The following is a 27,137-nucleotide window of genomic DNA, read 5'->3' as shown; positions in this document are numbered from 1 at the left end:
TCTGGTGCAAGCTATTCCAGGCTCATCTCATACTTAACCCTGACATCAGCCATGACTACCAGAAGATCAGGGTTCCCTTTTAGTAAATAATGGTATTTAGAAGACAGGATCTTGGCACTAGGTATGCTTATTGCTACTAAAGCATCACTGCTTCTAGATCCTCTCCGTGGACAGTGCTGATGGAAGCCCTCTGTACTCTGCATGGCCCTGAGCCCTGGTGCCGAGCTATGTGGACATTTCCTCCACAACTTGGACTCCAATACCCTATCCCAGGCCACTCCTACAGACAAGAAGTTTCCCTCACTCCAGTGTGGCTAATACCCCCAATCTGGACAACTACGCCACCCACCTCCCAAATCCTGCTGGCATGAAAGCCTACCTAGCTTGGCCCCACTTAATGTTTTTGAATTGAATTAGGAAGGAAAGAGGGAGAATGACAACTTTCATTTTTGCTTAAAAAATGTCACTACTGCTACAGTGGTAATAGGCCTGATACATCTGATGGACTTCTACTTCTAGCCATGATGGAGTAAGAGAGACTGGATTTACCTTCAACGACTAAAACAAGAAATAGAATATATCAAATGATGGTCTGTGGACAATGGACAACAGGTTGTGTAGGACAGTGATTCCTGAGAGAAGGAAATCAAATTAGACAAGGTGTACAACTGCCTCAGCCCATTTTCTGGAGAGAATTTCCAAGATGCAGTTCTGGGAGGGCAAATTCAAGCTAAACTCAGGGGTTATCTGAATTGAAGAGAGAGGAGTAGAGAATTCAAGGTTGCTAGCATTCAAAGGGTAGAATACCAGAAAAAAGAGAGATGTATGGAAAGAAGAGATCTGCCTGAAAGTGAACTCCAAAAATGTGGTCTTTCTCTTTCCCTCAAGTCTTCGGCTGATGCTAATGCAGCAGCTATCCAGAGCTGGGGAAAGAATCACCAAGAAAGAGCAGGCAGAACAATCCTTGGGGCTTACACAGGGTTGGGAAGAATTTGTGTTATCACAAGCCAGAAAGACAAAAAACTCTGTGATACACTAGACACTGGGCAGAACATGAAGGAAGGTATTGGTTCAGTGATGGAGAAAAGTTCAGCCAAGGTGAAGGCTGTCCTGCTCCCTCCTAACAAAGCTTAAAAGGAAGCCTTGAGAGAATCACATTATTTGCAAAGTAATTTAACTGTATCTTTTAACAAAGCTGAAGTATATTTAAATAAGTACAAACTATCCAGCACCCATCAAGGTGAAATTCACAATGTCTAATATTCAATAAAAAAATCACCAAACATGGAAAAAAAATACAATTCGAAATGAGTTGAAAAAATGAGTCAATAGAAACAGACCTAGAAATTAGATAAATGATAAGTACAGAAGGATATTAAAACAGGTATAAAGCTGATGCTCATTATTTGTGGACTCCATATTTGAAAATTCATCTACTCATTAAAGTTAATTTATAACTCCAAAATCAATACTCATAGTGCTTTTGCAGTCATTTACATGCACACAGTGACAAAAACATTTCAGTCTCCTGACACATTTGTTCCCAGCTGAGACAGAACAGGTGATGCTCTACATTCTTGTTTTAGCTCTGAGACTGTAAACAAGTCTCCTCTTCGTGGTCTATTCAGTGTCATGTGTTTTGCATTTTTGTTCCTTTTGTTGGTGATTTCAAGCATAGTGCTGAAATGCTGTCTAATGTTTCTAAGTCCAAGAAGGCTGTAATATGCCTTATGGAGAAAATATGTGTCAGATAAATTTCATTCAGGCACGAGTTATAGCGTTCTTGGGTCATGAGTTCAATGCTAATGAATCAACAATATATATTAAATAGAATCTTTTTAAATAGAAACACACAAAACAAGGTTATATATTGATCAGCTAACAAAATGTGACCAGAAGTTCACAGAAACCCAGCTTGTATTTCCCTTAGGAGCAACAGTTCAGTTTTCACTAAGTCAGTGTTCACAAACTTCACAGAACATAACTATTCTAACAATGAAAACTGTTATTCCAGGCAGAGAAGGCAGAGAAAAGATTAAGCATGTTAAAAACATAAAGATTAAAAAAAAAACCTATATTCAACTTCTAGTTATGAAAATGACAATATCTGAATGGAAAATACACTGGATGAGATTATGAGCAAATCAGACACTGCAAAAGAAAAGATTAATGACCAGAAGACACAACAACGAAAACTACCAACAATGGAAACACACAGAAAAAAGACAGTAAAAAAAAAATCAAAGCATTAGTGATCTGTGGGACAACTTAAAGTGGTGTTGGATACACATAACCATAGACACTTAAATGGAGGAATGTGACAGAAAAAAAGTCTGAAAATATAATGGATTAAAAATTTCCAAATTTAGTGACAACTATAAATTCACAGATCCAAGAAGCTCAACAACCCCAAGCACAAGAAGATTGAAGAAAGCTACATCAGGGCAGGTCATAATCAAACTGTAAGCCTAGTGATAAAACACAAAAATCTTAAAAGCACCCAGAGAAACAGGCATATTATACCAAGATTAGTATTATAGAAAATTTACCACTGGAAACAATACAAGACAGAAGATGGTACAGGACCTTAAGTACTGGAAGAAAAAAACTGTCAATCTAGAATTCTATACCCAGTGAAAATATTTTTCAGAAATGAAGGTAAAATAAACTCTTTCAGATATTTAAGAGCCAAAAGAATTCCATCACTAGCAGATCATTACAAGAAATGCTAAAGGGAAAGCAGAAGGAAGTAATACCACATGGAAATATGGATCCACAGAAAGGAATAAAGTATCTCAGACCTGGTAATTATGTGGGTAAATATAAAATACACACTTTAGTTTTCAAATCTCTTTTGTTTACAGCAAAAATAATAACAACGTAGGAGTGCCTGAGTGGCTAAGTTGGTTAAGTGTCCTACTCTAGATTTCAGCTCAGGTCATGATCTCAGGGTCATGAGATCAAGCCCGATATCAGACTCCGTGCTCAGCGGGAAATCTGCTTGAGATTCTCTCTCTCCCTCTCCTACTTCCCCTGCCCCCCACATAAATAAATAGATCTTAAAAAAAATAACAATGTATTATAGGGCTTTATAACATATATATCAGTTAAATGTATAATAAAAGTTCAAAGACTGAGAAAGGCAAAATAAAAGCATACCATTTTTAGAATTTTTTTAATATACATGAAGTGGTACAACATTACTTGAAGATAGCCTATGATAATTAAAGATATCTACACCTGAAAGTTCTCTATAAAAATACAATACAAAGCATAGCTAATAAGCCAACAAAGGCGATAAAATGAAATAATAAAAAATATTAATTTAATCCAAAGAAGGTAGAAAGAGAGGAAAAAAAGAACAAAGAACAGATGACATGAACAGAAAGATGATAAATTTAAACACAACCATACAATTAACACATTAAATGTAAATGGTCTAAACACACCAATTTAAAGGCAGAGAGTATCTTGTTGGATTAAAAAAGCAAGACCCCCCCACCAAAAGCAAGACCCAACAACAGGCTGCCTTTATAAAACCCATTTTAAATATAAAGACACAAAAAAAGTTAAAGGTAAAATGATGGGAGAAGACATATGATCCTAACAGTAACTTAAGAAAATAAGAAGTGGCTATATTTATACCAGATAATGCAGATTTAAGGGCAAAGAATGTTACCAGGGGTAAAGGCAGTCATTTCATAATGATAAAGAGGTCAATTCATTAAAAAGACATAAGAATCCTAAATATTTATGGACCTAAAGAGAATCTTAATATACATGAAACAAAAACTAATAAATGAAAGAGGAAATAAACAAATCCACAATTACAGTCAGAGATTTCAACATTACTCTATCAATAATTGATAGAATAAGTAAACCAAAAATCAGTAAAGATAAAGAAGACTTGAAAATAACAATCAACCACCTTGACCTAACCAACAATTTACAGAACACTCCACTCAATAATAGAATGATACACATTTTTTCCAAGTGCACATGGAGTATTTATCAAAACAGACCATATTCTGGGCCATAAAATAAGTCTCAACAAATTTAACAGAATTCAAATTATACAAGATATGTTCTCTGATAACAATGAAATTAAATTAGAAATCAGTAAGAGAGAGATATCTGGATAATTCCTAAATATTTGGAAACAAAATAACATACTTCCAAAGGATCCAAATTGTCAAAGAAGATACCCATGGTAAATCAGCAAGTACTTTAAAGTGAATGAATATGAAAACACAACATCTCAAAATGTGTGGGTTGCAGCAAAAGCAATGCTTAAGGGAAATTCATAGCACTAAAAATGCCTATATTAGAAAATAAGAAGGGTCTGATAAGACTGATGTAGAGTACACTATTTCTCTCCCAAGTAGCCATAATTCAATCTACAGCTTCAAAATAGAAAAGACAGTTCAGTTTGACAGGACAGACTCCCCCCCTTAATTAAAATCACTGTTTTACCTTCAATGAGACAAAACACAATGCCCAAGTTATCAAGTCCCACATATCAGGAATGCCAAGAGGTTTGGGTGTCATAGTGCATGACAGCACACACACCTGTGCGGTTAGCCGGCCTTGCTGACTGGGAATCGGGAGAAGTTAAGCTTTGCCTCCTTCCTACTTCATCAGAAGGAGAGGTTGGTAACGATGATATTGGAGGAGTCTGTGCACGACGTGTGGGAAGTACAGTGGTAGTTGGGTAACTAGAGAACATTTGCCTTTAAGAAAATAACAATGGTTAGCATAAAAATCCAATTAGAAAATAATATATACATCACAGTCCTCTTCTAGAAGAACATTCAACCTGGAAAACCATATAAGTTAGCTATAGTTTAATGGGGAGGTGAGAAAGACTCCCAATAATTTGAATAATCATCTAATAGGATATTTTTTACTATAAAAGTAGTAATACCATATTATTTCTTCAGCAAAATGCCAGCAACATAGCAGGTGGGGGGAATACAGCAATTAACAAAATAGATTTTTAAAAAATCCCTGCCTTCACGGAGCTTTCCTTCTACTATAATACCAAGATGACAGCAGTATTTTGATAGGCATACAGTAGTTAGAGAATAAAGACTATTAAAGACAGCGAACTTACAGTTACTTCAAACATAAATTTACTAGCTAGCCATGAAATTATTCACATGAATAAAGTAATAGTCTATAGGTAAGTTATGGAGAGAAAAGGTAACTGCCCAGTCAGTCACCCAGCACAACTGAAAAACAGCATATGAATGGTATGCCAGTTGTCTAGAGGGGAATGGCAGGAGAGGCAGCCCCTCTCAGGCTGAGAAGGCAGATGTTGGCTAAAGAATAAGGTTCAGGAAGATCCTCACTGACTGTTTACTCTTTAGATTTGTCCAACAAAACTAGTAACTTTTTAAGAATCAAAAAAGCACTGTCTACCCAGTGGAATAACTGATACAATGATATTCACAGAGGGGGCAGCTGTTTCCGGATTTTTCTAGTGTTAAATGATGTTTAGCTAGGCAAACACGACTGCAGCTCTAATGTAGTCCCAGCCAACAGTAGGCAAAGGCTGAGAACAAAGGAGGAGTCAAGAGGTCTGTGAATGCCTGTGAGAGTAAGGGAATGTTATTTTACCAGTGAATCTCATGCCTGCACAGCACAGCTTGGAAGGCAACGAGGATTAAAAACCGTATTAGAATATCCTATTATTTCTCTCTTCTTTCTTGAACAGAAGTACCTCCTGGAACTGTCACTCAAGTGAGAGAGCTAAGATGTGTGAGGACTGGGCAATGGTAGCCGCCAGGGTGAGTGCTCCTGCCCAAGGCCAGAGCAGTAACTCTCAGTGTGTGAGCTCAAGACCACTGCACCAGAATCACTGGGGACCCTTAATTCAAATGCAAACTGTGTGCCCCACCAGACCTACTGAATGAGACCACAGGGAGATATAGCCAGAGCTTTAAAAAGCCTCCCAGGTGGCTCTTGTGGACACCAAGACTTAAGAAGCATTATGATAATCGCCCCCCCTTCTATGCTCTAAGATGTTAGTCCACACACTGGGAATAATAATAACCTGTCAATTTAGGGAAGTGGGGAAAGAAAGAAGAAAAAGGGATACTAACCATTCTACTGCCCTTTATTTCACTTAAGCCCTAGTTAAGGGAGCTCACAAAATAGTCCCTTCCTAACAATTTTCTCTCACAATTTTTCATTTTGTGTATATACCTGGCAAACTGAAGCAAAAAGAAACTTAAACATTACTTGGAATTTACAAACCTACTAAAATAGGGTTGGCTGAAGAAGTATCATAAGACATGCTCTTTCATTTGAGTAGACCTGTTTGATCTTACAATAAGAATAAAAGTATAATTAAGAAATTATGCTTAAAAGGAAAATAACCTGAGAAAATTATTTCCATGGAAGTGAGCTCTATCTTGAGGCTCTAATATTCAATACGAGCATTTACTTTTTGAGGAAAAAAATATTCAAAAGCCTAGCCCCCACCCCCCCCCAAAAAAAAAGAAAAGAAAAAAGAAAGAAAGAAAGAAGGAAAGAAGATTATTATAAGGAGATAGACTGCTAGAGTATCTGATTGTCAGTAGCACTGTCAGGGTGATAGGTCTGGGACCACCACTAAAATGACTGTGAGACTTTGAGCAAGTTATTAAACTTCTGAGGGACATTCCCAACTTCAGCAAAATGGGTTTGACTCTATGATCTCTTAGGTTCCTTCCAGCTCTAGAACGCTTTTAGTTGGGCACATTCTTTATAAGAGAACGACTGTGTGATCAGAATCACAGACATCAATATGGCACAGGTTAAAGGTCAACCTCCCTACCTGAGAAGACTTAGTGGCATCACTCCTGGGGATTCAGATGCAGGTACTGTTTCTGTGTCAGTGACTGGAGTGGTCGCAGTTGTGGTGTCCTCCAGCGAGCTGCTCATAAAGGACGTTGTGCTCGAGGCGGATGGGCTAGTGGTAACTGGTGTCTGTGCCTGTTGGGCTTGATCACTTTCTTCAGCTTGTTGATCAATCTCTGTAAATCAAGGTAAATAATAATAAAGTATTAAGGATTTGTTTCTTCACAAGTAACATGTGAATGGAAAACTTTTTACATTTAATTTGAAAAGTTTCCAAATATATTTCGTAAGTACCAATTTCTATGAAATGTTTTTTTAATTTCTTGCATATCTACATCCTTGTATTCACTACTGTACCCATTATTATAAACTCTACAGATAATAAGGTAACAAGCTTTTGCGATTACTCATTTTTTAGAGAAGGTTCTCTTAAAAACAAAAAAGTCTCACTTTTGCTTGTAAGATTTGGCTAGAGCTTCTCTGCTGATATCTAATCACTAAAACTGTGTTTCCTTAGCACTTTGATTTTGATGCCTATCTTTAGTCTTCAAACATACAGATGAAGACATGTAAATACATACATACAAATACAATACAAAATTAGACAGAAACCCCATGCTCTAAACAGGGCAATGCCTCACAAAATAAACTACTCCCAAGAGTTTTTAAAAAATTAATTAAAATGTCTAAGAGCTTACAAAGTATTTATAAATTTTTTTCTTATCTGATAAGGGAGCTTACAAATAAACATAATATCAAGAGAGCAGTGGGGCGCCTGGGTGGCTCAGTCAGTTAAGCATCCAACTCTTGATTTTGGTTCAGGGTCATGATCTTGGGGTCATGAGAGCAAGCCCTGCCTCTCGCTCCATGCTCAGCAGGGAGTCTGCTTCCCCTCTCCCTCTGCCTTTTGCCCCCGCCCCCTGCCACTTGTTCTCTCTCTAAAATAAAATCTAAAAAAAAAAAAAAAAAAAAAAAAAAAAAGCACTTGCCACAAAGATAGCTCATTCTATTAGGGTTGCCAAATTGCCACATGCCTTCATGATCATGATCTTAATACTCCAATTCGTATACAATATGCACTTCTCTCTGCCTATTTACTGTCTAAGCTATGAAAGGAAGAAAGGGAGTAAGGGAAAAGGGAAGGAAGGAGGAAGAGCAAGGGAAGAAAGAAAAAAAGAACTGAAGTTCCATGAGGGCAAGGGACTTTGTTTTGTTCAGTGCTGGCTCCCCAGAACCAAGATGAGTACCTGGCACATAACAGACACGCAATAAACATTTACTGAATATATCTCATTTTTATCTCAGAATTCATATTATCCCGAAAGCTGAAGATAAAATAAGGTTTTTTCCCCAACAATACAGAATCTATAAAAGTAGTACTTTAAAATGTCTCTGAGAAGTTATCAGAATAATATTTTGAACCAGATCAATAAATATTTGAGTACTTTTTGTGGCATGAGTTAAGTTTTACAAAATGCAATATAATTAGTAAGTTCTATGCTTGTGTAGGTTTAAGATAGAAAATTATAAGTAGACAGATAATTATTAATATAAAAGAAACAAAAAAGAACTGTTTGCCTTACAAAGGAAAAACAATGTGAAAACTGCTTTGGCCAAAAAAATTTTTTATAAATCACTTATGGAATATATCATATCTGACACTGTAAATAATTTCAACAACACAAAAGGAAAAAAAAAGCAGATAACATACCTTGCTTAATTTTGCCCCCAAACTGGTCTTCCAAGAGCCCATGGACCACTAATTTATAGATCATGGCTTGAGCCCGCTCCAGATCAGCTAATCCCAACGCTCTCTTTATGGGTGACCGCATGACTGCTCGCTTCACCATGTGTCGCATCAAGAACTGCAAGGCCGCACGCATCTCCACATCTTCATGAACAACTGGAGAGCTTGCACAGTCTGAGTTATGGCCATTTTCAGCCAGCACTTTTGGTATCAGCAACAGCTCAGCATATTTACTACAGCCAAGAAGAGCACTAAGTGATTTCATAGCACCAAGGTAGAGATAGGACAGCTGGACTGCTCGGATTTCCGACTGGGCTATGTCATGGTTTCTGGATATGTGTTCGTGATTTTTTCTTTTTCCTTCTGCGACCTGATGTTGGGATTCCACACTGGGCAGTGCTGAATCTAAAGAAAAGGAAGCTATTTCGCTGTCTGATTTGGAGGCTGTGGTTCCCTGACTTTTGACATCATCAGACATTAAGCCTGCTCGCATATCTACGGCAGATTCACTCTCGGTTTTCTGCTCCACGTCCCCTTTCTCCTCAGATTCATGTCGGTGTTTCTTTTCATGTCGCTTGGTGCTCTGTTTGCCCATGTCTTCGTGAATACCAGTCAGATACGTGAGGTCCAGCAACACAGAAGCCGTCAGGCCTCGGAATCGCGCCACATCAAAAGGCAGTGGTTCACAGGGTTCCAGATTATACAATGGAGTATCACTAGGCGACCAAAAAGTTGGGAAGCTTTAATAAAGATCAGAATGACACAGGAAGAAGCAAGTGAGGGATAGACAGGAGGAAGGTACAGAAAATAATGTAAAAAAAATTAAGATGCATCATGTACACAGTACAAAGAATAATTTACACAAACTAGAGAAAACATTACAGAGAGAAAAATGAGTCTTTTATGAGAAAATAGGGAGATGTGATGACAAGTGCAAAAGCAATGAGATGTGCATGTATTTTCAAGTCAGAATATTCACTAAGTCTCCACGACAACCTTTCAACCCTGCCATCATAGTGTGAAAACAGCCACTGAATACCTAAATGAATGGGTGTGGCTGTGTGACATTATTTACAAAAACAAGAGGTGGGCCAGATGTAGTTTGCTATCCCTGACGTAAGCTATTTGAAAAGTTGTATAACAAAGTTCACTTATTATGTGGGTAATGACTATAACCTATTCTAGAGGTTCCAAGACTTTGTTGTCATTTAAAAGATTACCTTGTAGTCTTCAATTAATGCTTCTAATTTGTAGCTACTGTTAGATTCTAAAACAGTACTGCCTTCAAAGAATACTTAAGAACTACTGTCTTAGATACTGTCCCATGTCATATTAACACTAGAGAGGAATCACTTTAGGAAGTATAATAGTTACATATTATGATTAATAAATCACATTTTCAAATGAGGCAACTATGAAGAATCATTAGATAAGTGAGTCCCCTTATCAATGAAGATACTTGATGCATTTCCTTTGAAACATGAAGTTTCCATTTCACACAAATCCTATGTGATTGCAAACACATCTAAATGCTTTTAAGTATATAGTTTGTGTCATATAAATGCAATTTCCATATCTACCCAAAATACTGCATACTGAGGGGATAAAAATATGTGCTTTAAAAAAAAAAAAGCAAGAGTACCTATATCACAGTTAATCCAAAACTTAAATTTTAGTCACTCAAATGTTCCTGCCTACATTCAAAGCCCACCTACACAAAATGTAATTGACAAATCTGCTGGCTGGCTTTTTTCTATCCCAGTGTGTAATGGAAATGATCAAAAAGCAAGCAGCCAAATGAAAAACAGAAAGACAGATCCCAGTTAAACCTAAATAAGTGAGCTTACCATTTCTTCACAAAACAAAACAAAACCCATATATTTTATAAACCACTAGTTTTCCAGGGAACATGGGTTTGAGATATATTCCTTTATGAAATCATAGTACTCATACCCAGCTGTATGAAAAAAAAATTTTTTTTAAACTGGCAGCTCAACTAAAATAGTTACTCACTGTCCATAGGCAATGGCCCATTTCACCATTAAATACTCGTTTGCTAAAAGTGTAACTCAACAGATCATACCTGATGGTAATTTCTGCTTCATCCCATTGGACCTTGGCAGACGTGCTGCCCTCTTTGACCACTCCCAGCAGCGTGGCATGGCGCCCAGTTTGCTTGTGAACACACCGACCTCCAACTCTAAGACCAGCATCAACTCCTCCTATCACTGCCAGCACAGGCCACACCTCTATGCAAAGGGTCCTCAGCTGCGGCTCTGAGAGGTCAGCAAGGCCATGTCTATTATGTTTACCTTTCTCTTCCTCTTTGCTCTCCTTCTCCTCTCTCATTTCATTTTCCTCTCGGCTTTGAACCGAGCGGCTTTTCTTTAGCTTCTGACCTGACTCTTTAATACAAATCTTAATTTTATGCAGCCTTTCCATCATTTTTTTGTTAATGCAGTAAGTCCAACGGTCTGTTCGGTGAAGGATACGGATAAGCTGAATAGTGGCCTCCGCCAGCACTGCTGCTACTGGACTACAAATAGGGTCTCCTGGAAGTAAGTCTCGTGGTGTGCCACGCATTTGCATATCACAAATTTTCACCTAGAAGGAAAAAAGCCAGCAAATGTGTGATATTAATAGTTGTCCTAAACTACTGGTCACTATAAATTCTAGCACATGTAATCCCATGTTGAACTAGTGTCTGGTCTCCTAATATATGTATATTATACCACTGGCTGCTGATAAGGAGTGAGCAAATATTACAAATTTATTAAGTTAGTAGCAATATGGTCCTCTGAAAAACAAGCTGCCCTGTCATTTAAACTTCCTCCTATAGCCTGTGAATATCAGAGCTGTTGTGGCCACCCAAAAGATGGGTTTAGACAAGCTGTATGTGACTGATTCCATTTACTCCAAAAAAAAAAAAAGTCTTGAGAATCTGTTCACTCTCATCCTTAAGACAAGTCCTGAGGCCATCTTACAACTGTTCAATAGGCACAAAGATAAAATTACAAGTCTAGATAACTGGGGTATTTTCAATCTACACACATTTCAAATAAGACCCTAAGGTTAAAAGAAGAGCAAGACATGGGTTCAGGGGCGCCTGGGTGGCACAGCGGTTAAGCGTCTGCCTTTGGCTCAGGGCGTGATCCCAGCGTTCTGGGATCGAGCCCCACATCAGGCTCCTCTGCTGGAAGCCCGCTTCTTCCTCTCCCACTCCCCCTGCTTGTGTTCCCTCTCTCGCTGGCTGTCTCTATCTCTGTCAAAATAAATAAAATAAAATGTTAAAAAAAAAAAAAAAAGAAGAGCAAGACATGGGTTCAAATCTTAACTCTGCATAATCTTGGGAAAATTATTTAATCTCACTAAACCTCAGCTTTTTCATCTGAAAAAAACTGCATTAATAATTAATATCTGCCTCTTATGTTTATTTTAAAGGTTAAATGAGACTATGCATATAAAGTACTTATTAGTACAGTGCCAGATACAAAGTAGATTGTTCAAAATATGTTAATTACCATTAATATCGTTTTTATCACAGACTGTGAAACTTATCAGAAAAGGCTTCTGGGCAGAATAAATTGGTTGATACGCAGACCAAGGTTGAATTAATTTCTTCAAGGTTCACAGATGTTGGGGAGCAAGAGGCCATCATTTTGCATAGAACACAGCAGAGCCTAGTTTGGGCTGAGAGAATATCACCGGGGAAAGGGTGGTATTTCCCCAGTACTGCAGGTACTGACTGGCTTGTCTCTTACTTCATCTCCAGTTTTGTTGACTACTTGCTCAAGAGGCAGTTTCCCCTCTCTTATGAATTGCTAGCTTAAAATTATACCACCTTGCCGATTTTTAAAACATATTTAAAAACATATAATAAAAGGTAACTTTTATGGTTAGGAATGATCAAGTCTAGCACTTCCACCGTAGAAATATGACAGCGTGAAAACTTTGTACTACAAAATAAGTAGAAATTCTGGAGACCAGAGCTCGTTGACACTACATCCTCAAATGAAAGGATGTGATAGAAAACAAATCCACCCATCAGCACAGGGAGACCACAAAGAAATTTGTCTCTGCCTGGGTGTTAGATGAGGAGGAAAAAAAGTTTTTAGTGAGAAGGTATCTCTTTAATACTGTCTTCCTGAAGGTTTAGGGTTCAAATTTACACCATCTATAAGGTATAAGGACCCCCTCAGCTGAATGTACCTCAGGTTCCCCATCACAACTAGAACTTCCATTATTCAGCTAATAGTATCTAATTACATTTAAGATTATTTCTCGATCTCCTATACGCACAACTACCAATGAACCAGATTATTCCTAAACTGTTTCCTATAATTCCTATAACTGAAAGGAATTATTACATTCAAATTGCCAAAGTATCAAATAGTGTCTTAATGAAGAGTAAAGGCACTTTCTGAAAGTAATCTAACTTTCTAGGAGAGTAAAGTACCTAAGCCAGTACTTTAATGGTAGAAATAGCTTATTCTACTTATAAACTCTATCAGATCCTAACAAATATTAATTTAAAAAAAGACAGATATTCTTTACACTTAAGTATAAAGGTCTGACGTTTCGTTACCTTTTCCCCTGGGTTGCTACTATAGAACATTACACACGGGTACAACTCTGCTGCATCCACATCTTCAAAAGCTAATTTGGGCTCCTATAGTGTGGCAGGGGCGATAAAAAGAAATAAGAATTTTTTTTTAATGTATAATATCCAATCACATTAAGATTCAAAGCTTTTACGAGCCAGAACACAATTTCCAAGAACAAATCTCAAATAACATTGCTAACCATGAAAATCCCACATATAACAAATGATCCCAATTTATTCATCTGCTTCGTAAGTCTGACTGGGATTTTATAATCTTTCTGTTGTTTGTTTGGTCCTGGTAAATACTAAAAGAACCAAAAGGTATTAGAGTAAAAGCAGAGAAGAGCGGATAATCTATAAACTAAATAACTGAGTTGAGTATAAATAAAAACAAGAAAACATGCAATGCTTGTGAATGAGTTTCAGTACCTCTCCGTTTTTCCCAAAGGAAATGGTCCTGGCTTCCATGTCTAGCACACAGGTAATGAAATCTCCTTGAGTAAAGCTGGACAACGTCAGAGTCTGTTCTCCATTGTGATAGAGGTTGCCACTGTAGGCCCGGTAGAGCCACATATCCGAGGTAGTACGGTGGTTAAAGTCATGTACTGGCCAGCGAGAAACTCCGACACATGTGCCTTCATTACCTCTGTTTTCCTTCACAATGTAAAACTAAAATGAAAGTGGTAATGTTCACTAATATCCAAAAAACCTTAGATACTATTAATTGCATAAATCAATACTGGGGAATATGCTCATAAACAACATTGGTGCATTTATGGGAATATGGTAAGCTTATTTCCAGCCTAAGTGAAAATAACATACAAACGAAACAATTTCATCATTTTATAACAATTTTATTTTATTTTTTACTTTTATTTTTTTTAAGATTTTATTTATTTGACAGAGAGAAAGACAGCCAGTGAGAGAGAGAACACAAACAGGGGGAGTGGGAGAGGAAGAAGCAGGCTCCCAGCGGAGGAGCCTGATGTGGGGCTCGATCCCAGAACGCTAGGATCATGCCCTGAGCCAAAGGCAGACGCTGAACAACTGCGCTACCCAGGCGCCCCCCATTTTATAACAATTTTAAAACAAATGTAATCTCTACCTGTAAAACATTGAGAGTAACATTTGAGTACTGATGAGTACTTATTTAGAGTAACCTTGAATGCTTTAAACAATTTTAGCTTATATTTCAATTATGAAGCTGAAGAAGTATGTCCAGTCCAGAAAATCATTAATGGAAAGCTTCAGTTCTTTACAAATTTTCTAACTACTCTTTTTTTTTTTAATAATTTTTATTTTGTTATATTAGTCACCATACAGTACACCCCCAGTTTTTGATGCAATGTTCCACAATTCATTATTTGCATATAACACCCAGTGCACCATGCAATATGTGCCCTCCTTAATACCCATCACCGGCCTATCCCAATCCCCCACCCCCCTCCCCTCTGAAGCCCTCAGTTTGTTTCCCAGAGTCTACAGTCTCTCACGGTTCATTCCCCCTTCTGTTTACCCCCCCCTTCATTCTTCCCTTCTCTTTTATGTATATTTCTTTTTTTTTTTTTTTAAGATTATTTATTTATTTATTTGACAGAGATAGACAGCCAGCGAGAGAGGGAACACAAGCAGGGGGAGTGGGAGAGGAAGAAGCAGGCTCCCAGCGGAGGAGCCCGATGTGGGACTCGATCCCGGGACACCGGGATCACGCCCTGAGCCAAAGGCAGCCGCCTAACGACTGCACTACCCAGGCGTCCCTGTATATTTCTATGCAGAGAAGAGTTAATATAGCAGGCCTGAAGCTGCCTTTTTTTTTTTTTTTTTTGGACAGGGAGAGAGGGGTGGGGAGGAGCAAAGGGGAAGGAAGAGAAAGTTAGAGGAAGAATCTTAAGCAGACTCCATGCCCAGCACAGAACCCAGCATAGGGCTTGATCTCACAACCCTGAGATCATGACCTGAGCTGAAATCAACCGTCAGATGCTTAACCAACTGAGCCACTCAGGCGCCCCAAGACTGCTATATTTAAAAAGCCTGCTTGTAACATTGGCCCTTGGCTAGTTTCTGGGAATTCAACTGGTAAACAGTTTCCTACAGTGATACAAAACCTTCCCTAAGCGATAAGGGTAGCTCACCAGGCATACAGTGTTTGAACAATACGGTTTATGCTGAAACCTGCTTTCCTCCTGGGAGTCTGGAATTTTGGTATATTCGAGGCAGAGAATACCTTCATGACGAGACCCTGGTAAAAATCTTGGGTACTAAGTCTCTAGTGGGCTTCCCTAACACACTAACATACATGCTGCTGTACTTGGTTGCTGGGACAAGAGCATATTCCATGTGACCCCGCGTGGGAGGGAGAGAACATAGAGTAGCATGCACATGGATTCCTCCAGATTCCACCTTGGTCTTTTCCCCTTTTATCCAGCTTTGAGTCCTTACTCAAGGACTCAAGGACGGTTACAATAAATCTTAGTCATAAGTACAACTATATGCTGAGTCCTATTGAGTTCTACCAAATCTTTGAATATAGGGGTGACCTTGGGAACCTTCAACACAGTAGTGGCAACAAGAAGATTCATTAGAACTGACTCATTAAAATATAGGTACAGTGTTATTTGGAGAAAAAAGAGTGAGATAGAAGTGGGAAAAAAAACTATGGCATCTGGTGGCTAAGGAGTTACACGTGCTATGAAACAGCAGGTGAACTGCTATCTGTTGGGAGAGATAAAAGTTACCTATGGAACTCAAAAATAATAGAGCCGACCATAGAAGAGTTAGCTCACTGGCTCCCATGACTGCTTTTGGCCTTGCAGTCAGCGTAAAATTTGTGATGTTCTCTCTTGTGGGTGGGAAAACAAAGGGCCCCAAACATCCCTACCAATGGGCTTTGGATGGGCAAAGAATAAAAATTAATTTGCAGTTGTCTTTCCTCTGGGGGGGTAGGGGAGGCGAAGAGTTCAAATCTCCCTGAAGGTGAGTTCTGCGTAGACCAAAAATATTAGAACTGTGTGCTGTGCTTTGCTCCAAGTAAGAGGAACAGAAGTTAAATCAGTTTCCAGAGCTGGAACAAATCCTTAAATAAAGAAAAAAAAAGAAAAAAGGGAAAGAAAATAAAATAGAAACACCTCTCCAGTTATTTTCTTTAGCCTAGATGCTTCCACTGCTGTAGCAGTGCCCCTGACCCAAACAATTACCCTAAATTTACTGCTAGGACTTTGAGTAAACTTGAAACCTGAAGGGGAAAAGTTTTAAATTTTTAAATTAAAAAAAAAACCAGCTTTGTTTTGTGGCTATTGCATCTAGATGTATGATAAAAATTGATGTAAAATGCTAAAGGCTTACAACTTCACAAATGCTAAGGGATCGTCCTGATCAGGGAAAGCTGCAAAGGAAAAAATATTAGGGAGACTCAACTTCCTTGTTTTTTGCCACCAGTGGGTAAATTTAAACTCTTTTGAGTATCAGAAACAAAATAAGTTTCCATAACTGATGATTTTTTGCTATGATTTTTGCTTATTGGAGCCTCTGAAAAAAAACGGAGGCAACATATAAAGAGTGATAATCTCCAGACAGAGATACACAGACATACCTTCAGAGTTTTAAAAAGCAGTCTTTACTTGCCATTGAGATCATCAGTAAAATCCGATGTCTGACTTTTAGAGGCTAATGATTTTCTAGCCTAAAGTGCATATTTTTGACTGGCTAAATTTGGACTCGAAGACTGACAAGGCAAAAGGAGCCTAGAAAAACCTTGCTTGTCACCTGGAGAAACACAGTTTGGTCTGACAGCCTCTAGGCTTCATTGCTGCCAAAAAAGTTGCTAGCTTTTTAGAATCCTGAATTTACAGATTCTAATTGTCTGAACCCGACTCTAAGCTAAAATGCAATACTGTCCTCCGTGGGCCATTTCAACCCCACATGAGCTGCGCTCAATTTAAAAGCAGGAACTGGCCCAAGAACAAAACTCAAATTCTGGGACTGTTGCAGATTTAGGACTCCTCTGTGGGGCCACAAACTCTGAAAACATCATAGATTCTGGCTGGACTGTCTGGGTCACTTGCAGATGCCCCTAGGAAAGGGCTTGTCTTCGATGGAACCACCAAATTTTGAGCTAACTGGCTCCACATTTCTGTCACAGAAACTGATTACAATCCTCTAGCCTGCGATTCCTGCTGAAAGCTGTATTTAGAGGAAGGCATACCACAGGGAGTATGACCTTGCCATCCACTCTTAATCGAATGGGCCTTCGACCTCTTTTGGGGACATCCCACTGCTGTTGGCTTATTAGCTTTTTAGATTACTTGCAGTTTGCAACAGCAGACTGATAGCTGGACTCTACATGTCTCATCTTTCTTCTGATATACTCATCTTAGTAATAAGGACTTTTATTAAAAGAAGTTCTTCCAGTGTTATACGCAACTAATGAATCATCGAGCTTTACATTGGAAACCGGGGATGTACTGTATGGTGACTAACATAATATAATAAAAAATCATTAACTAAAAAAAAAAAAAAAAAAAGTTGTTCTTCCAGAAAGAGATTGATCTTTTCTAGGCTGCTCACTGGATAAATGATTAGGATAAAAGAGTTAAGAGATTTTAAACCTTTTGAAAAAAAAAACAAACTGGGATTTTATCCTGACCAATTTCCTGACTAACTACTCTGGTTAAGTTGTATGAAAATGTTTTTGTGTGAAAATTCTTTTGTCCTTCCACCCAACCTTTCTGGACAAAAGGTCTAAGTGAAGATTAAAAAATGACTGAAAAAATCTGAAGTTATAATTACTAAATGGGACCTATGATTTTAGGCTAAGGGAGGAAAAAAGCCAAAAAACCCAGACACTTGGGAAGTGTGGAGGAGTGGGGAGGGTATTAATGATCTTTGTTTTTCAGAACTGTTTCTCTTAGGGGGAAAAAAAAAATCCATGTAGTCTTGAAGGCTACTGTGAGTACTTCAAATGCAACCTGATTGCTGAGCCTCCCATCAAAACTGATAGACTATAAAAACAGGAAGTGGCCCTAGCCCCTGCACATTCCACAGCACGCCTCTAGATGTCATGATGCTCTTGAGGCAAATAAACTGATATCATAGACAAGTAAAACCATTTAACTGACTGCCTTTAGGCAGTCCTTGAGTCCCCACTGACTCTAAATTATTCAAACTGCGCTGGGAGCAGAGAGTGGGAGGTACGCCTGGTGGAAGGTCACACTGGGGCCCTGTTAACTGGTTCTACTTAATACTGTACAACCTGATTAGGGGTATTCCAACAATCATAAACTGTTTCCCGGGACAGCACATATGCCATCTAGAATTGTAGTTCTTGTGTGTGTACCCTATCATGACACTACATGAGCCCTGGACTGGCCAGAGCTGTGCTGTGCTGTGCTGAGCTGATGCCTAAGCCAGTTAATACAAAAACTTAAGGACAAATCCACATGGATTTTTATAACAGACCTTTACGGCTAAAGGGATTTGTTTTAACTAGCTAAGTCTAAGACCCCCTAGGAAGCATAAGTGAAGTCAATAGTACAAGTTGGTCTCACCCTGCTGCCAAGAGTTCTACTGATAATAATTTTACTGTACAGAGACGGTGGCCAAGAGCCAAGGGGGAAGACTATGCCAAAAAGGAACTAATATAGCAGAGACTGCCATGCTTAGAAAGGCCTGCTTGCAATGTTGGCCCCTGGCTGAACTTTGGAACTAGACTGGTAAACAGTTTCCTTCACCGATAAAAAATTACCCTAACTGATAAGGGTGGCTCATTGTGCCTAGACTGTTTTGTACGACAATATCCTTTAGCATAAACACCAGCTTTTGCTCTAGGAATCTAAAATTTTAGTGTCTTATCAGGCAGAGGGTATGTGACCAGCACCCAAAAAAATCTTGGGCACTGAGTCTCTCATGGGCTTTCCTAGGCAGAAAGATCACACAGATTACTATATTTTCATGGCTGGGTATGATCTCTGTGACTCCTCATAAGAGGGATTATAATTTTTTAACTGTTCATTTAAAAAATTTTAGAGGTAATTTGAGAAGAATTTATAGAAGAGTTACAAAAATAACAGAGTTCTTGTATAACTTCATTCAGTTTATGTTAACATCTTACATAATGATAAAACATTTACATATGATTTTTTTTAAGTAGGCTCCCACCCAACATGGGGCTTGAACTGACAACCCTGAGATCAAGAGTCACATGCTCTACCGACTGAGACAACCAAGTGCCCCTACATATGGTTTTTTAAAAAGTCTTTGATAACATTTTTTTATAAGAACCTGGGGAGAAAAGCACGTAAAGACAAAATGCTAAAAACTACTTAGAATTCTACATACCTTCCACTGATAGCATCCAGAAGTTACTCCAGTTGATGCCAATCCATATCCTTTTCCTCCACTGCCATGAGTTAAAATCTGTCCATTCTCTACCAGGCAACATTGAGCTTTCTCTGGGTCAAATGATATTTCTTGTATAGGAAGATTCTCATCTTCTTCCTCTAAATCTCCCTGCTTCTACCAAAAAGGAAGCTGGGTCAGTACTTTAGGATAATCCCAATATCAGTTAATATATATTCTAAGACTTGTTAGTTGGAGTCCACAAATATTTATTAAATATCTACTATGTACCAGGTACGTGCAAGCAACGGGAACACAATGATAATATAGCATGGTCTTTGTATAAAGCTTAAAGTCCAATTAAGGGCCAGAGAAATAAATAACACCAGTATTGTGAGAGAATAACAGAAATTACGTGACCAGTATAGCAGAAAAATAAAGGTGTAAGGGTCTAAACATGCTTGGGAAGGATAAGAAAAGTATTCAAAAGAGGATGACTTCTGAGCTGAGACCTAAATAATAAGAAGGCATTCAGCCATTGGTCAAAGAAGAGAAAGGCATTTAGGGCAGTTATGTAGAGCATTGTGCCAAAGGATGGAGGTACAACAGAGTTCAGTGATTTATAGAAATGGCAAGCAGTGTGGAATGTCTGGAGGATGAGACTGGCAGAAACGGAGGCTAGAAAGAGAAGAAACAAAATCATGGAAGGCCCTGAATGCCATTTAAAGTTTGAACTTTACAGACAATAGGGAATGCTTATACAAATTTATATAGAGGATCTCTAATCAGATCAGTGTTTTATAAACATTGTTTTACCATGATATACAGGATGAAGGCAGAGAGATCAACTAGAAGATTACTGCCAGAGTTCAGGTAAAAAACAGTGAGGACTTTAATTTATTAACTCATTCAATGAGTATTTATTAAGCATCTACTATGTGCCAGGCATTATACCAGGTCCTACATATTCAGCAGTATATTAGATAGATAAGGTCTCTGCTCTCATAGAACTATACATATAAATAATAAAACTTATATACATATTAGTAAAATATATAAAATATACAAACTTTTATATACATATAAATAGTTCTAAATATATATATTTCTAATATATATTAGAATATATTTCTAATAATTTCTAATATATACATATATATTTAGAACTATTTAGAACTCATATTTTAGAAGGCAGAAACAGAAGATACATAAAAAAATATCAGGTATGTGCTATGTCGAAATTAAAGCAAATGATGTAACAGAGTATATGACAACTAACTAGGTTGAGGATCAGGAAAGGGCGCTCTGAAGAAGTGATAATTAAGTTGAGACCTGAACAGTAAGAAGTTGATGTCTGAAAATCCTATCTGAGGAAGTCTTCTAGGTAGAAATAGCCAGTGCAAAGCATGAAAGAAGGAACAAACACAGTGTGTTCAAGAAACAGGAAGAAGGCAAGCTGTTCTAAGCATAGTGAGCAAAGGGGAGAGAACAAGTAGCTCTAGATTTTATCCCAAAAATGATGAGAAACCATTGGAGGGTTTTAAGCATGGGACCGACACGGTATGATGTACAATTTAAAAGATCACTCGGAATCCCACGCAGAGAATGGACTGCAGGGAATTAACAACGAAAACAGACCATTTAGGGGGCTACCGCACAGTCCACACCAGAGATGATACTGTAGGCTTGGGACAGGGCGATGGTAGAGGAACTGAGGAGGTGGGCAAATTCAAGGCCTATTTTAAAGAGGAAACAACAGGACTTGGAGATGTTATGGATGGAGAAAATGGGGAAGGGGAGTGGTGACAGAAAGAGAAGAATCAAAGATGACTCCTAGACTTTTTAGTCAAGTCACTAACTAGAAAGATAGGAAAGCTGGGGAAGGAACAGTATCTGATAGAACTAAAAATGCTATTAAATTGGAGATGCCTACTAGACATGTGGTAAGGCAAGTAGAAGGTGAAAATGTAAGTCCAGAATTCAGGGAAAATGTTAGAAATGGAATTAAAACTTTGGGAAGCAATGGCATATGGGTCTGGGTGCAGGAAAGGGAATGGGGATGATGGTTGAAAAAAGAAGGGGTCTTAGGACCAAGCCTTGGGATACCCCAACACTTAAACAGAAGAGGAAGAACCAATAAAAGAGAATGAGAAGAAGCCACTGTACTGTGATAGAAGGAAAACCAGAAAAAGTGTGGACTCATGAAAACCAAGAGAAAGATTAAGGTAGCACATAAATGGATTTAAGAACTATTCAGGAAGTAAAATCAATGAGGCCTAGTGACTACATGGATGGGGTGTCATTAGGAAAGTCAGAATTCCCAAGAAAATACAGGTTTGGAAAGCTATGTGAATGGTGGTGCCACCAATTAAAAAATGGGACAGGGAGAAAAGTATAAAAGTTTGATGGGGAGACACCTGGGCTGGCATTTAATTTTGGAAGTCACTGCATATAGGTGAAAATGGTTCCAGGTATATTCTAGACTGCTGGAAAAGGTTACGACTATACCTCTGAGGGACAACAGAGTTTGGGATGGAGGAAAGGAGAACGTGGCACCAAAGAAATGCCTCTAGAGGGAACCAAGGTTTGGCAGAGGAATGGAGATGTAGGAGAAGGCAGTATTTCGAAAACAACAGAAGGCTAGAGTTTCCCGAGGTTGAGCAAGATGTGGACAAAAAAGTGCATCCTATATTTAGCAATTAGCACTTACTTTTGTCATTTAATTTCGATGCTTTGATGGAAGGTCAAAAATTGAGTTGAAGAGATAATGAGAACTAAGGAGTGGCTTATAAATATGTATAAAATCACTCTTCTGAGAAGCTTAGCAATGAACGACAAGTGAGAAGACATGGGAGGCTTCTTCGGTAAAAAAGTGATTTTGGGGAGGATGGGAATGAGATATGTTTATAAGTTGAGAAGAAGGAACCAGTGGAGATGGAGAGAGTGCAGAGAGAATATGGAATAACTGACAGAACAAAGTCCCTCAGAGGAGAAGGAGTCCAGAGACAGGAGACAGGATAGTCACCTTTTTGGAAGAATCACTTACCTGTGACTTTATTTCTTGTTCTTTTTCCTTTATCTGAATAGCATGTTTTGCCTGAGCAATGGGTGTCTCCCACATACAGTCCGACAGAAGGGAAAAGAGGCGTTCAACAACCTATTTATTGAAGGGAAAAGAATGATGAAATTTGTAAAAGGTAATTTTAAGTAATCATACATGTAACTGTGACTGTAATATTAAGTCAAATGTGAAATTTTATTATACCAATGTCCAAGCTACTTTGGGTGGTTTTAAGTTAGATATCCTTTCTTAGAAGGATCAGTTAACCCACCTTCTAGTAGGTTCCATTGCCTTCATGCTTCCTCCCTATATGGACCTCTCATGAGGCCATGCAACCTCACACACTTGTCTCTCTAGAGGTCCGAACCTAGCAAAAAATTCCACAGATTTTCCTTTCCTTCTGACCCTCCAAGTATTCACTATTCCCCTACTCCTCACACCCATAAGCTTAATTTCTTTCTCCTTGCTTGGAAATGAAATAATAAGGCAATCTCAGAAGCAGAAGTTTTACTACTGTATAAATGACACATTTACAACTAGAGAGACTATAATTTAGATTTTGGGTGAATTATGTTACAGATATGAAAAATATCTTCAATAGCTTAAAGAACAGAAACCTGAGCCATCTGATCATCTTCTACACCGGATTCACAAGCTGGCAGAACAGCCTCAAGGACGTGAAGTGCAAGGAGCCTCGTTCTTAGGTTACCAACTAGAGGAATACCTGGGAGGGGGAAAAGACATTTTTTTATTATCAGTGTGACTTACATTCAAAGTGTAAATGAACTTCCTGAATAAAAATATCTCAGGCTCATAAGCATTTATGGCTGAAATGGACTACACTTCAACCTATTATCACAAGAATTCTGGACTCATCCTACACCCATTAATGTACATGAATATTCATGTTTATATCTCAGTTTTTATGTATATATAAGATTTATTTATTAGAGAGAGAGGGAGAGAGAGGGGGGCACGTGTTTGTGGGGAGGGGCAAAGAGACGGGGAGAGACAATCTTAAGCAGACTCCTAACTGTGGAGCCCGACGGGGGGCGGGGGGACGCTCAATCTCACAACCCTGAGATCATGGCCTGAGCCAAAACCAAGAGTGGGACGCTTAATTGACTGCACCACCCAAGCACCCCTTTATTTTTTTTAAGATTTATTTATTTATTTTAGAGAAAGAGAGAGAGCACCCATGCGTGGGGGGGGCTTTCTATGTATACATAAAGGGAATAGCACTATCATAACAACTGTGCCAGGTACTATGTTATACACTTCATACACATTAACTCTGTTGATCTTCACCAACCCTACATCATACCCGTTTTACTGATGAGGAAACTAAGGCTGAGAGAAGTGAAGTAAGGTGACCATAGCTCAGCAGAAGAATTTTAAATAGGTCTGTGACTCTCTAAAGCTCGGGTTTACCATACTCTTTCATGGCTTCTTCTCCATTAATGCCCTGACCGCCTCCCAGAGATTGTCAGGATTAAGGGGAAGTGAACAGTTTGTACGTCTCTAAAGTAAGCAAAGGCAGAGGCAGAACAGTGATGCTCATTCCATACCTACTACCACAACCATCAATTTTTACTTCTGAAATCAGATTTTTCTTTTGATCAAGTAAGTACTCAGAAAATAAAAGTGTTGAAATCGAGGTCAAAATATCCAATGCTGTTCCAGTCCGGCACTATCTGAATGAAATACGCGTGATGTGTAAAAATACTCCTGTGATACAAGGCAAAGGTCATATACCTGAAGAACACTTCTGAGATGCTATATTTAGAAGCACTTCTGTCCATTTGGGGGAAGCCATTTTTGATTGAATTGCTTTTGAAGATACAACTCTGCGAAGAAAAACTAAAAAATCCCCCAGATGCAGTTCGGCTGCATGTTGTTTCCTAAGAGCAGCTGAAGAGGGAAGAGACAAGTTTACATTACAACCAAAAATCAACAGGAAAATGTCTTATATCAAGTAACGTGTCGACTGCAGGAAGTCCAAACTTAATTAAAAATTTAAGTTGTCAATTAGCTGCTGAATTTTTAAAACCTGAAGAACAGAACGGGGAAAGGTCAGAAAATAACGCCAAGCTTAAAACATTTTGTACATTTGTGTACAACAGTGAGGCTGCTAAAGTATGTGTATTTGGTTTTGTGCGTTTTTTTATAGCTATGAGAACAAGAGTTATCTATTCAAATCTAGAGTTTTACTAGGTAGAATCTGAAGGAAACTGTCGGTGAACCCCCTTAAAATTGTATGGAAATTGTGTATTTGCTTAGTAAAAGAGTTCACAAACTTGGATCACATTTTTAAAAAGTCCATGATCTCCCCCAGCCAATCAAGTTAACAATCACATCTCTAAAAAACACTTTGTGCTTTCAGATTCTACAAAGAAATTTCTAGGCCTGCGTCCGATGTGCCTGAGGACTAACTCCATGTATAAAGATCTTTCATACAAACGCGCCCTAACCAATCTTCCTAGTTTTTCCACCGGCATCAGTACCAGACTCTCTCTCGTCCTCCCTCATAGTTTCCCTCCACTCTGTGCATTTTGAGGCCAGAGAACTATCTGCTCTTCCTGCAATACACCATGTTCTATCACCATCCAACACCTTTCATACCCTCTCAGCCTGGCAAAGTCCCACTCAAGAGTCAAGGGGAAGAAGGATGCCAGTGAGGCAGTTGCCCAGAATGTCAATCTCTAAGGGGCACAAAACCATACAAAATCCTAACAATCTAAAGGCAGGTATACACAGCACTCCTCTCAGGAAGATCCTGGCATGTCAAATTAAGGAATATACAGACAAGTCACTTTAGAGGGAGACCCCCATCCCAAGGACCACACTTAGATGGCCAGGAATCTACCTTCCTGTCATAACTGGAGGACTTCTGTTCTGCTGAGATGAGTACGCTGGTCTATGACAGAACTAGAACGCTGGTGATAATGAGAGACCATTGTACTCTTCTGCTACAATTCCTCTACATGGTACTCTAAAGGTCTTTGCTTAAATGCTAATAAGCAAATATTTTAATAATATCAGTTTGAAGAATATAAAATTATTAGCCTGCCCTGGGTACCCACGTATCACTCCAACCTTGTTCGTACACATTCCTTCAAAATCCAGTTCAAAAGCTACCTCTTCTATGTGGCCTTCTCTCTGGGTAGAGATCCTTGGGAAAATCTCTTTTATGAGGCCTCCGTCCTACCCCCCTATCCTCACTCCCAGCAAGTTATCTCTGTAACAAGACACTAAATTAATTAAGTTAACTGAAGTTTGGAGGCCTTAAAAATAAAGCTGGTTGATACACCTTGGTGATTCAGTTTGTTTCAGTAACAATACTATATTTGAAATGAAAGGTACACCTTACTTACTTTCAGTTAAGTATTTTATAGGGTTTGTGGGGTTATTAAAAGCTGACCACTGTGTGTGACTAGAATCAGTCTCACTCCCAGCCATCCCCATGAATAGAGAGAGTACATCAGCATTCTCTCTAGGATGACCTGAGAGGAATGGATGTGGATTCAGTCTGCTGTTACGCCTGCCGAGATTCACTCACGGAACGGTTTCTTTCTTTACTGGATATGGAAGGGCCCAGTTTTCCTGGGGACCTACAGGTTGAGAAGTAGCTCTATTATGTCTTACTTGCTGTTTGTACGTACAGTATTCAGCACAGAATGGTGAGAAACTATTACCTTAACCACCCTGCATTCCTCACTGGATCTCAGGAAAACAGGAGGCGGCATCAAAAGCTTATGTTTATCTTACCATGTCTTGTGAGTCTGCCCATGCTCTTTGTCTCAGTACCATACTCTCTATACGAACAGGGAGAAGGAATTTGCCACAGGTTCAGCCTCCGAAACCAAAAGTTGGTCCTTAATCAGACTCATACATCCTCCTAGATTCTGACTTAAGAAATTTAGCTCTTTCTTCTGAGCTTCTTGTATTATTACACTGTAATTATTTGTTGGCATGTCTGCCTCTCTCATTACCTTAGAAGGTTCCTGAGGGCAGAGACAATGTTTTATCATTTTTCTATCACAGGGTATTTCCTCTATCCACTCATCTACCTCACAATATTATTTAAATATTACTTTATCTAATTTTAGTATTATTAACGATTTTAACAGAGAGGATTTTAAGGGCTCCCAGAGTTTATTATGGTAATAAGACATGGTAGTTTTGCAAAAACCTTTTAAACAAATGACCAATTTTAAACTTTTATTGCTTAATTATGCAGCAGACAAAGGTAGCAAGCACTTCTGCTCCCTGCTGTTCAGGGTTTAATTCTACCGAAATACAATATTCACTATAGTTTTTTAAAGCTATGAGCAGATGGCCATATTATAGCAATGAAATCTATGACAATTAAATATAATAAGTTTTTTAGTGACCAGGAAACATAATAGCCTAGCAAGAAGTTCTGCTATTCTAATTCTAACCTAATTCCCAAATATGAAAACACTTAAGTCCAGACTATGATTAAAGATGGCTGTCAAGATCAAATGCTAAGAAAACATAACCTGGGAGAATCAGTGACCTAGAACCTC

At 38.5% G+C, this 27,137-nt stretch overlaps 1 protein-coding gene across 14 annotated transcripts in view; it reads right to left on the bottom strand.

The window, feature by feature from the left end:
- Positions 1 to 27,137, bottom strand: part of HERC1 (HECT and RLD domain containing E3 ubiquitin protein ligase family member 1) — a 179,807-nt gene that overhangs the window by 47,786 nt on the left and 104,884 nt on the right. For 12 of the 14 annotated variants that reach the window (XM_045810686.2, XM_045810698.2, XM_045810694.2 and 9 more), the window contains 10 exons: positions 24,343 to 24,498; positions 23,205 to 23,311; positions 22,573 to 22,683; positions 19,527 to 19,703; positions 13,623 to 13,862; positions 13,176 to 13,259; positions 10,674 to 11,194; positions 8,555 to 9,330; positions 6,821 to 7,019; positions 4,570 to 4,730 (listed from right to left, as the gene is read on the bottom strand). In XM_045810686.2, the coding sequence (XP_045666642.2) occupies positions 4,570 to 4,730; positions 6,821 to 7,019; positions 8,555 to 9,330; positions 10,674 to 11,194; positions 13,176 to 13,259; positions 13,623 to 13,862; positions 19,527 to 19,703; positions 22,573 to 22,683; positions 23,205 to 23,311; positions 24,343 to 24,498 (2,532 nt within the window). The remainder of the gene's footprint in view (positions 1 to 4,569; positions 4,731 to 6,820; positions 7,020 to 8,554; positions 9,331 to 10,673; positions 11,195 to 13,175; positions 13,260 to 13,622; positions 13,863 to 19,526; positions 19,704 to 22,572; positions 22,684 to 23,204; positions 23,312 to 24,342; positions 24,499 to 27,137) is intronic. The other 2 variants (XM_045810696.2, XM_045810692.2) reach the window with 2 other exon arrangements.

This window comes from Ursus americanus, chromosome 28 (genome assembly GCF_024610735.1).
Source record: "Ursus americanus isolate L20-20 chromosome 28, mUrsAme1.1.p, whole genome shotgun sequence".
NCBI classification, from domain to species: Eukaryota; Metazoa; Chordata; class Mammalia; order Carnivora; family Ursidae; genus Ursus; species Ursus americanus.
The sequence above is the reverse complement of the archived record's forward strand: the minus strand, read 5'-3'. Positions and strand labels throughout refer to the sequence as shown.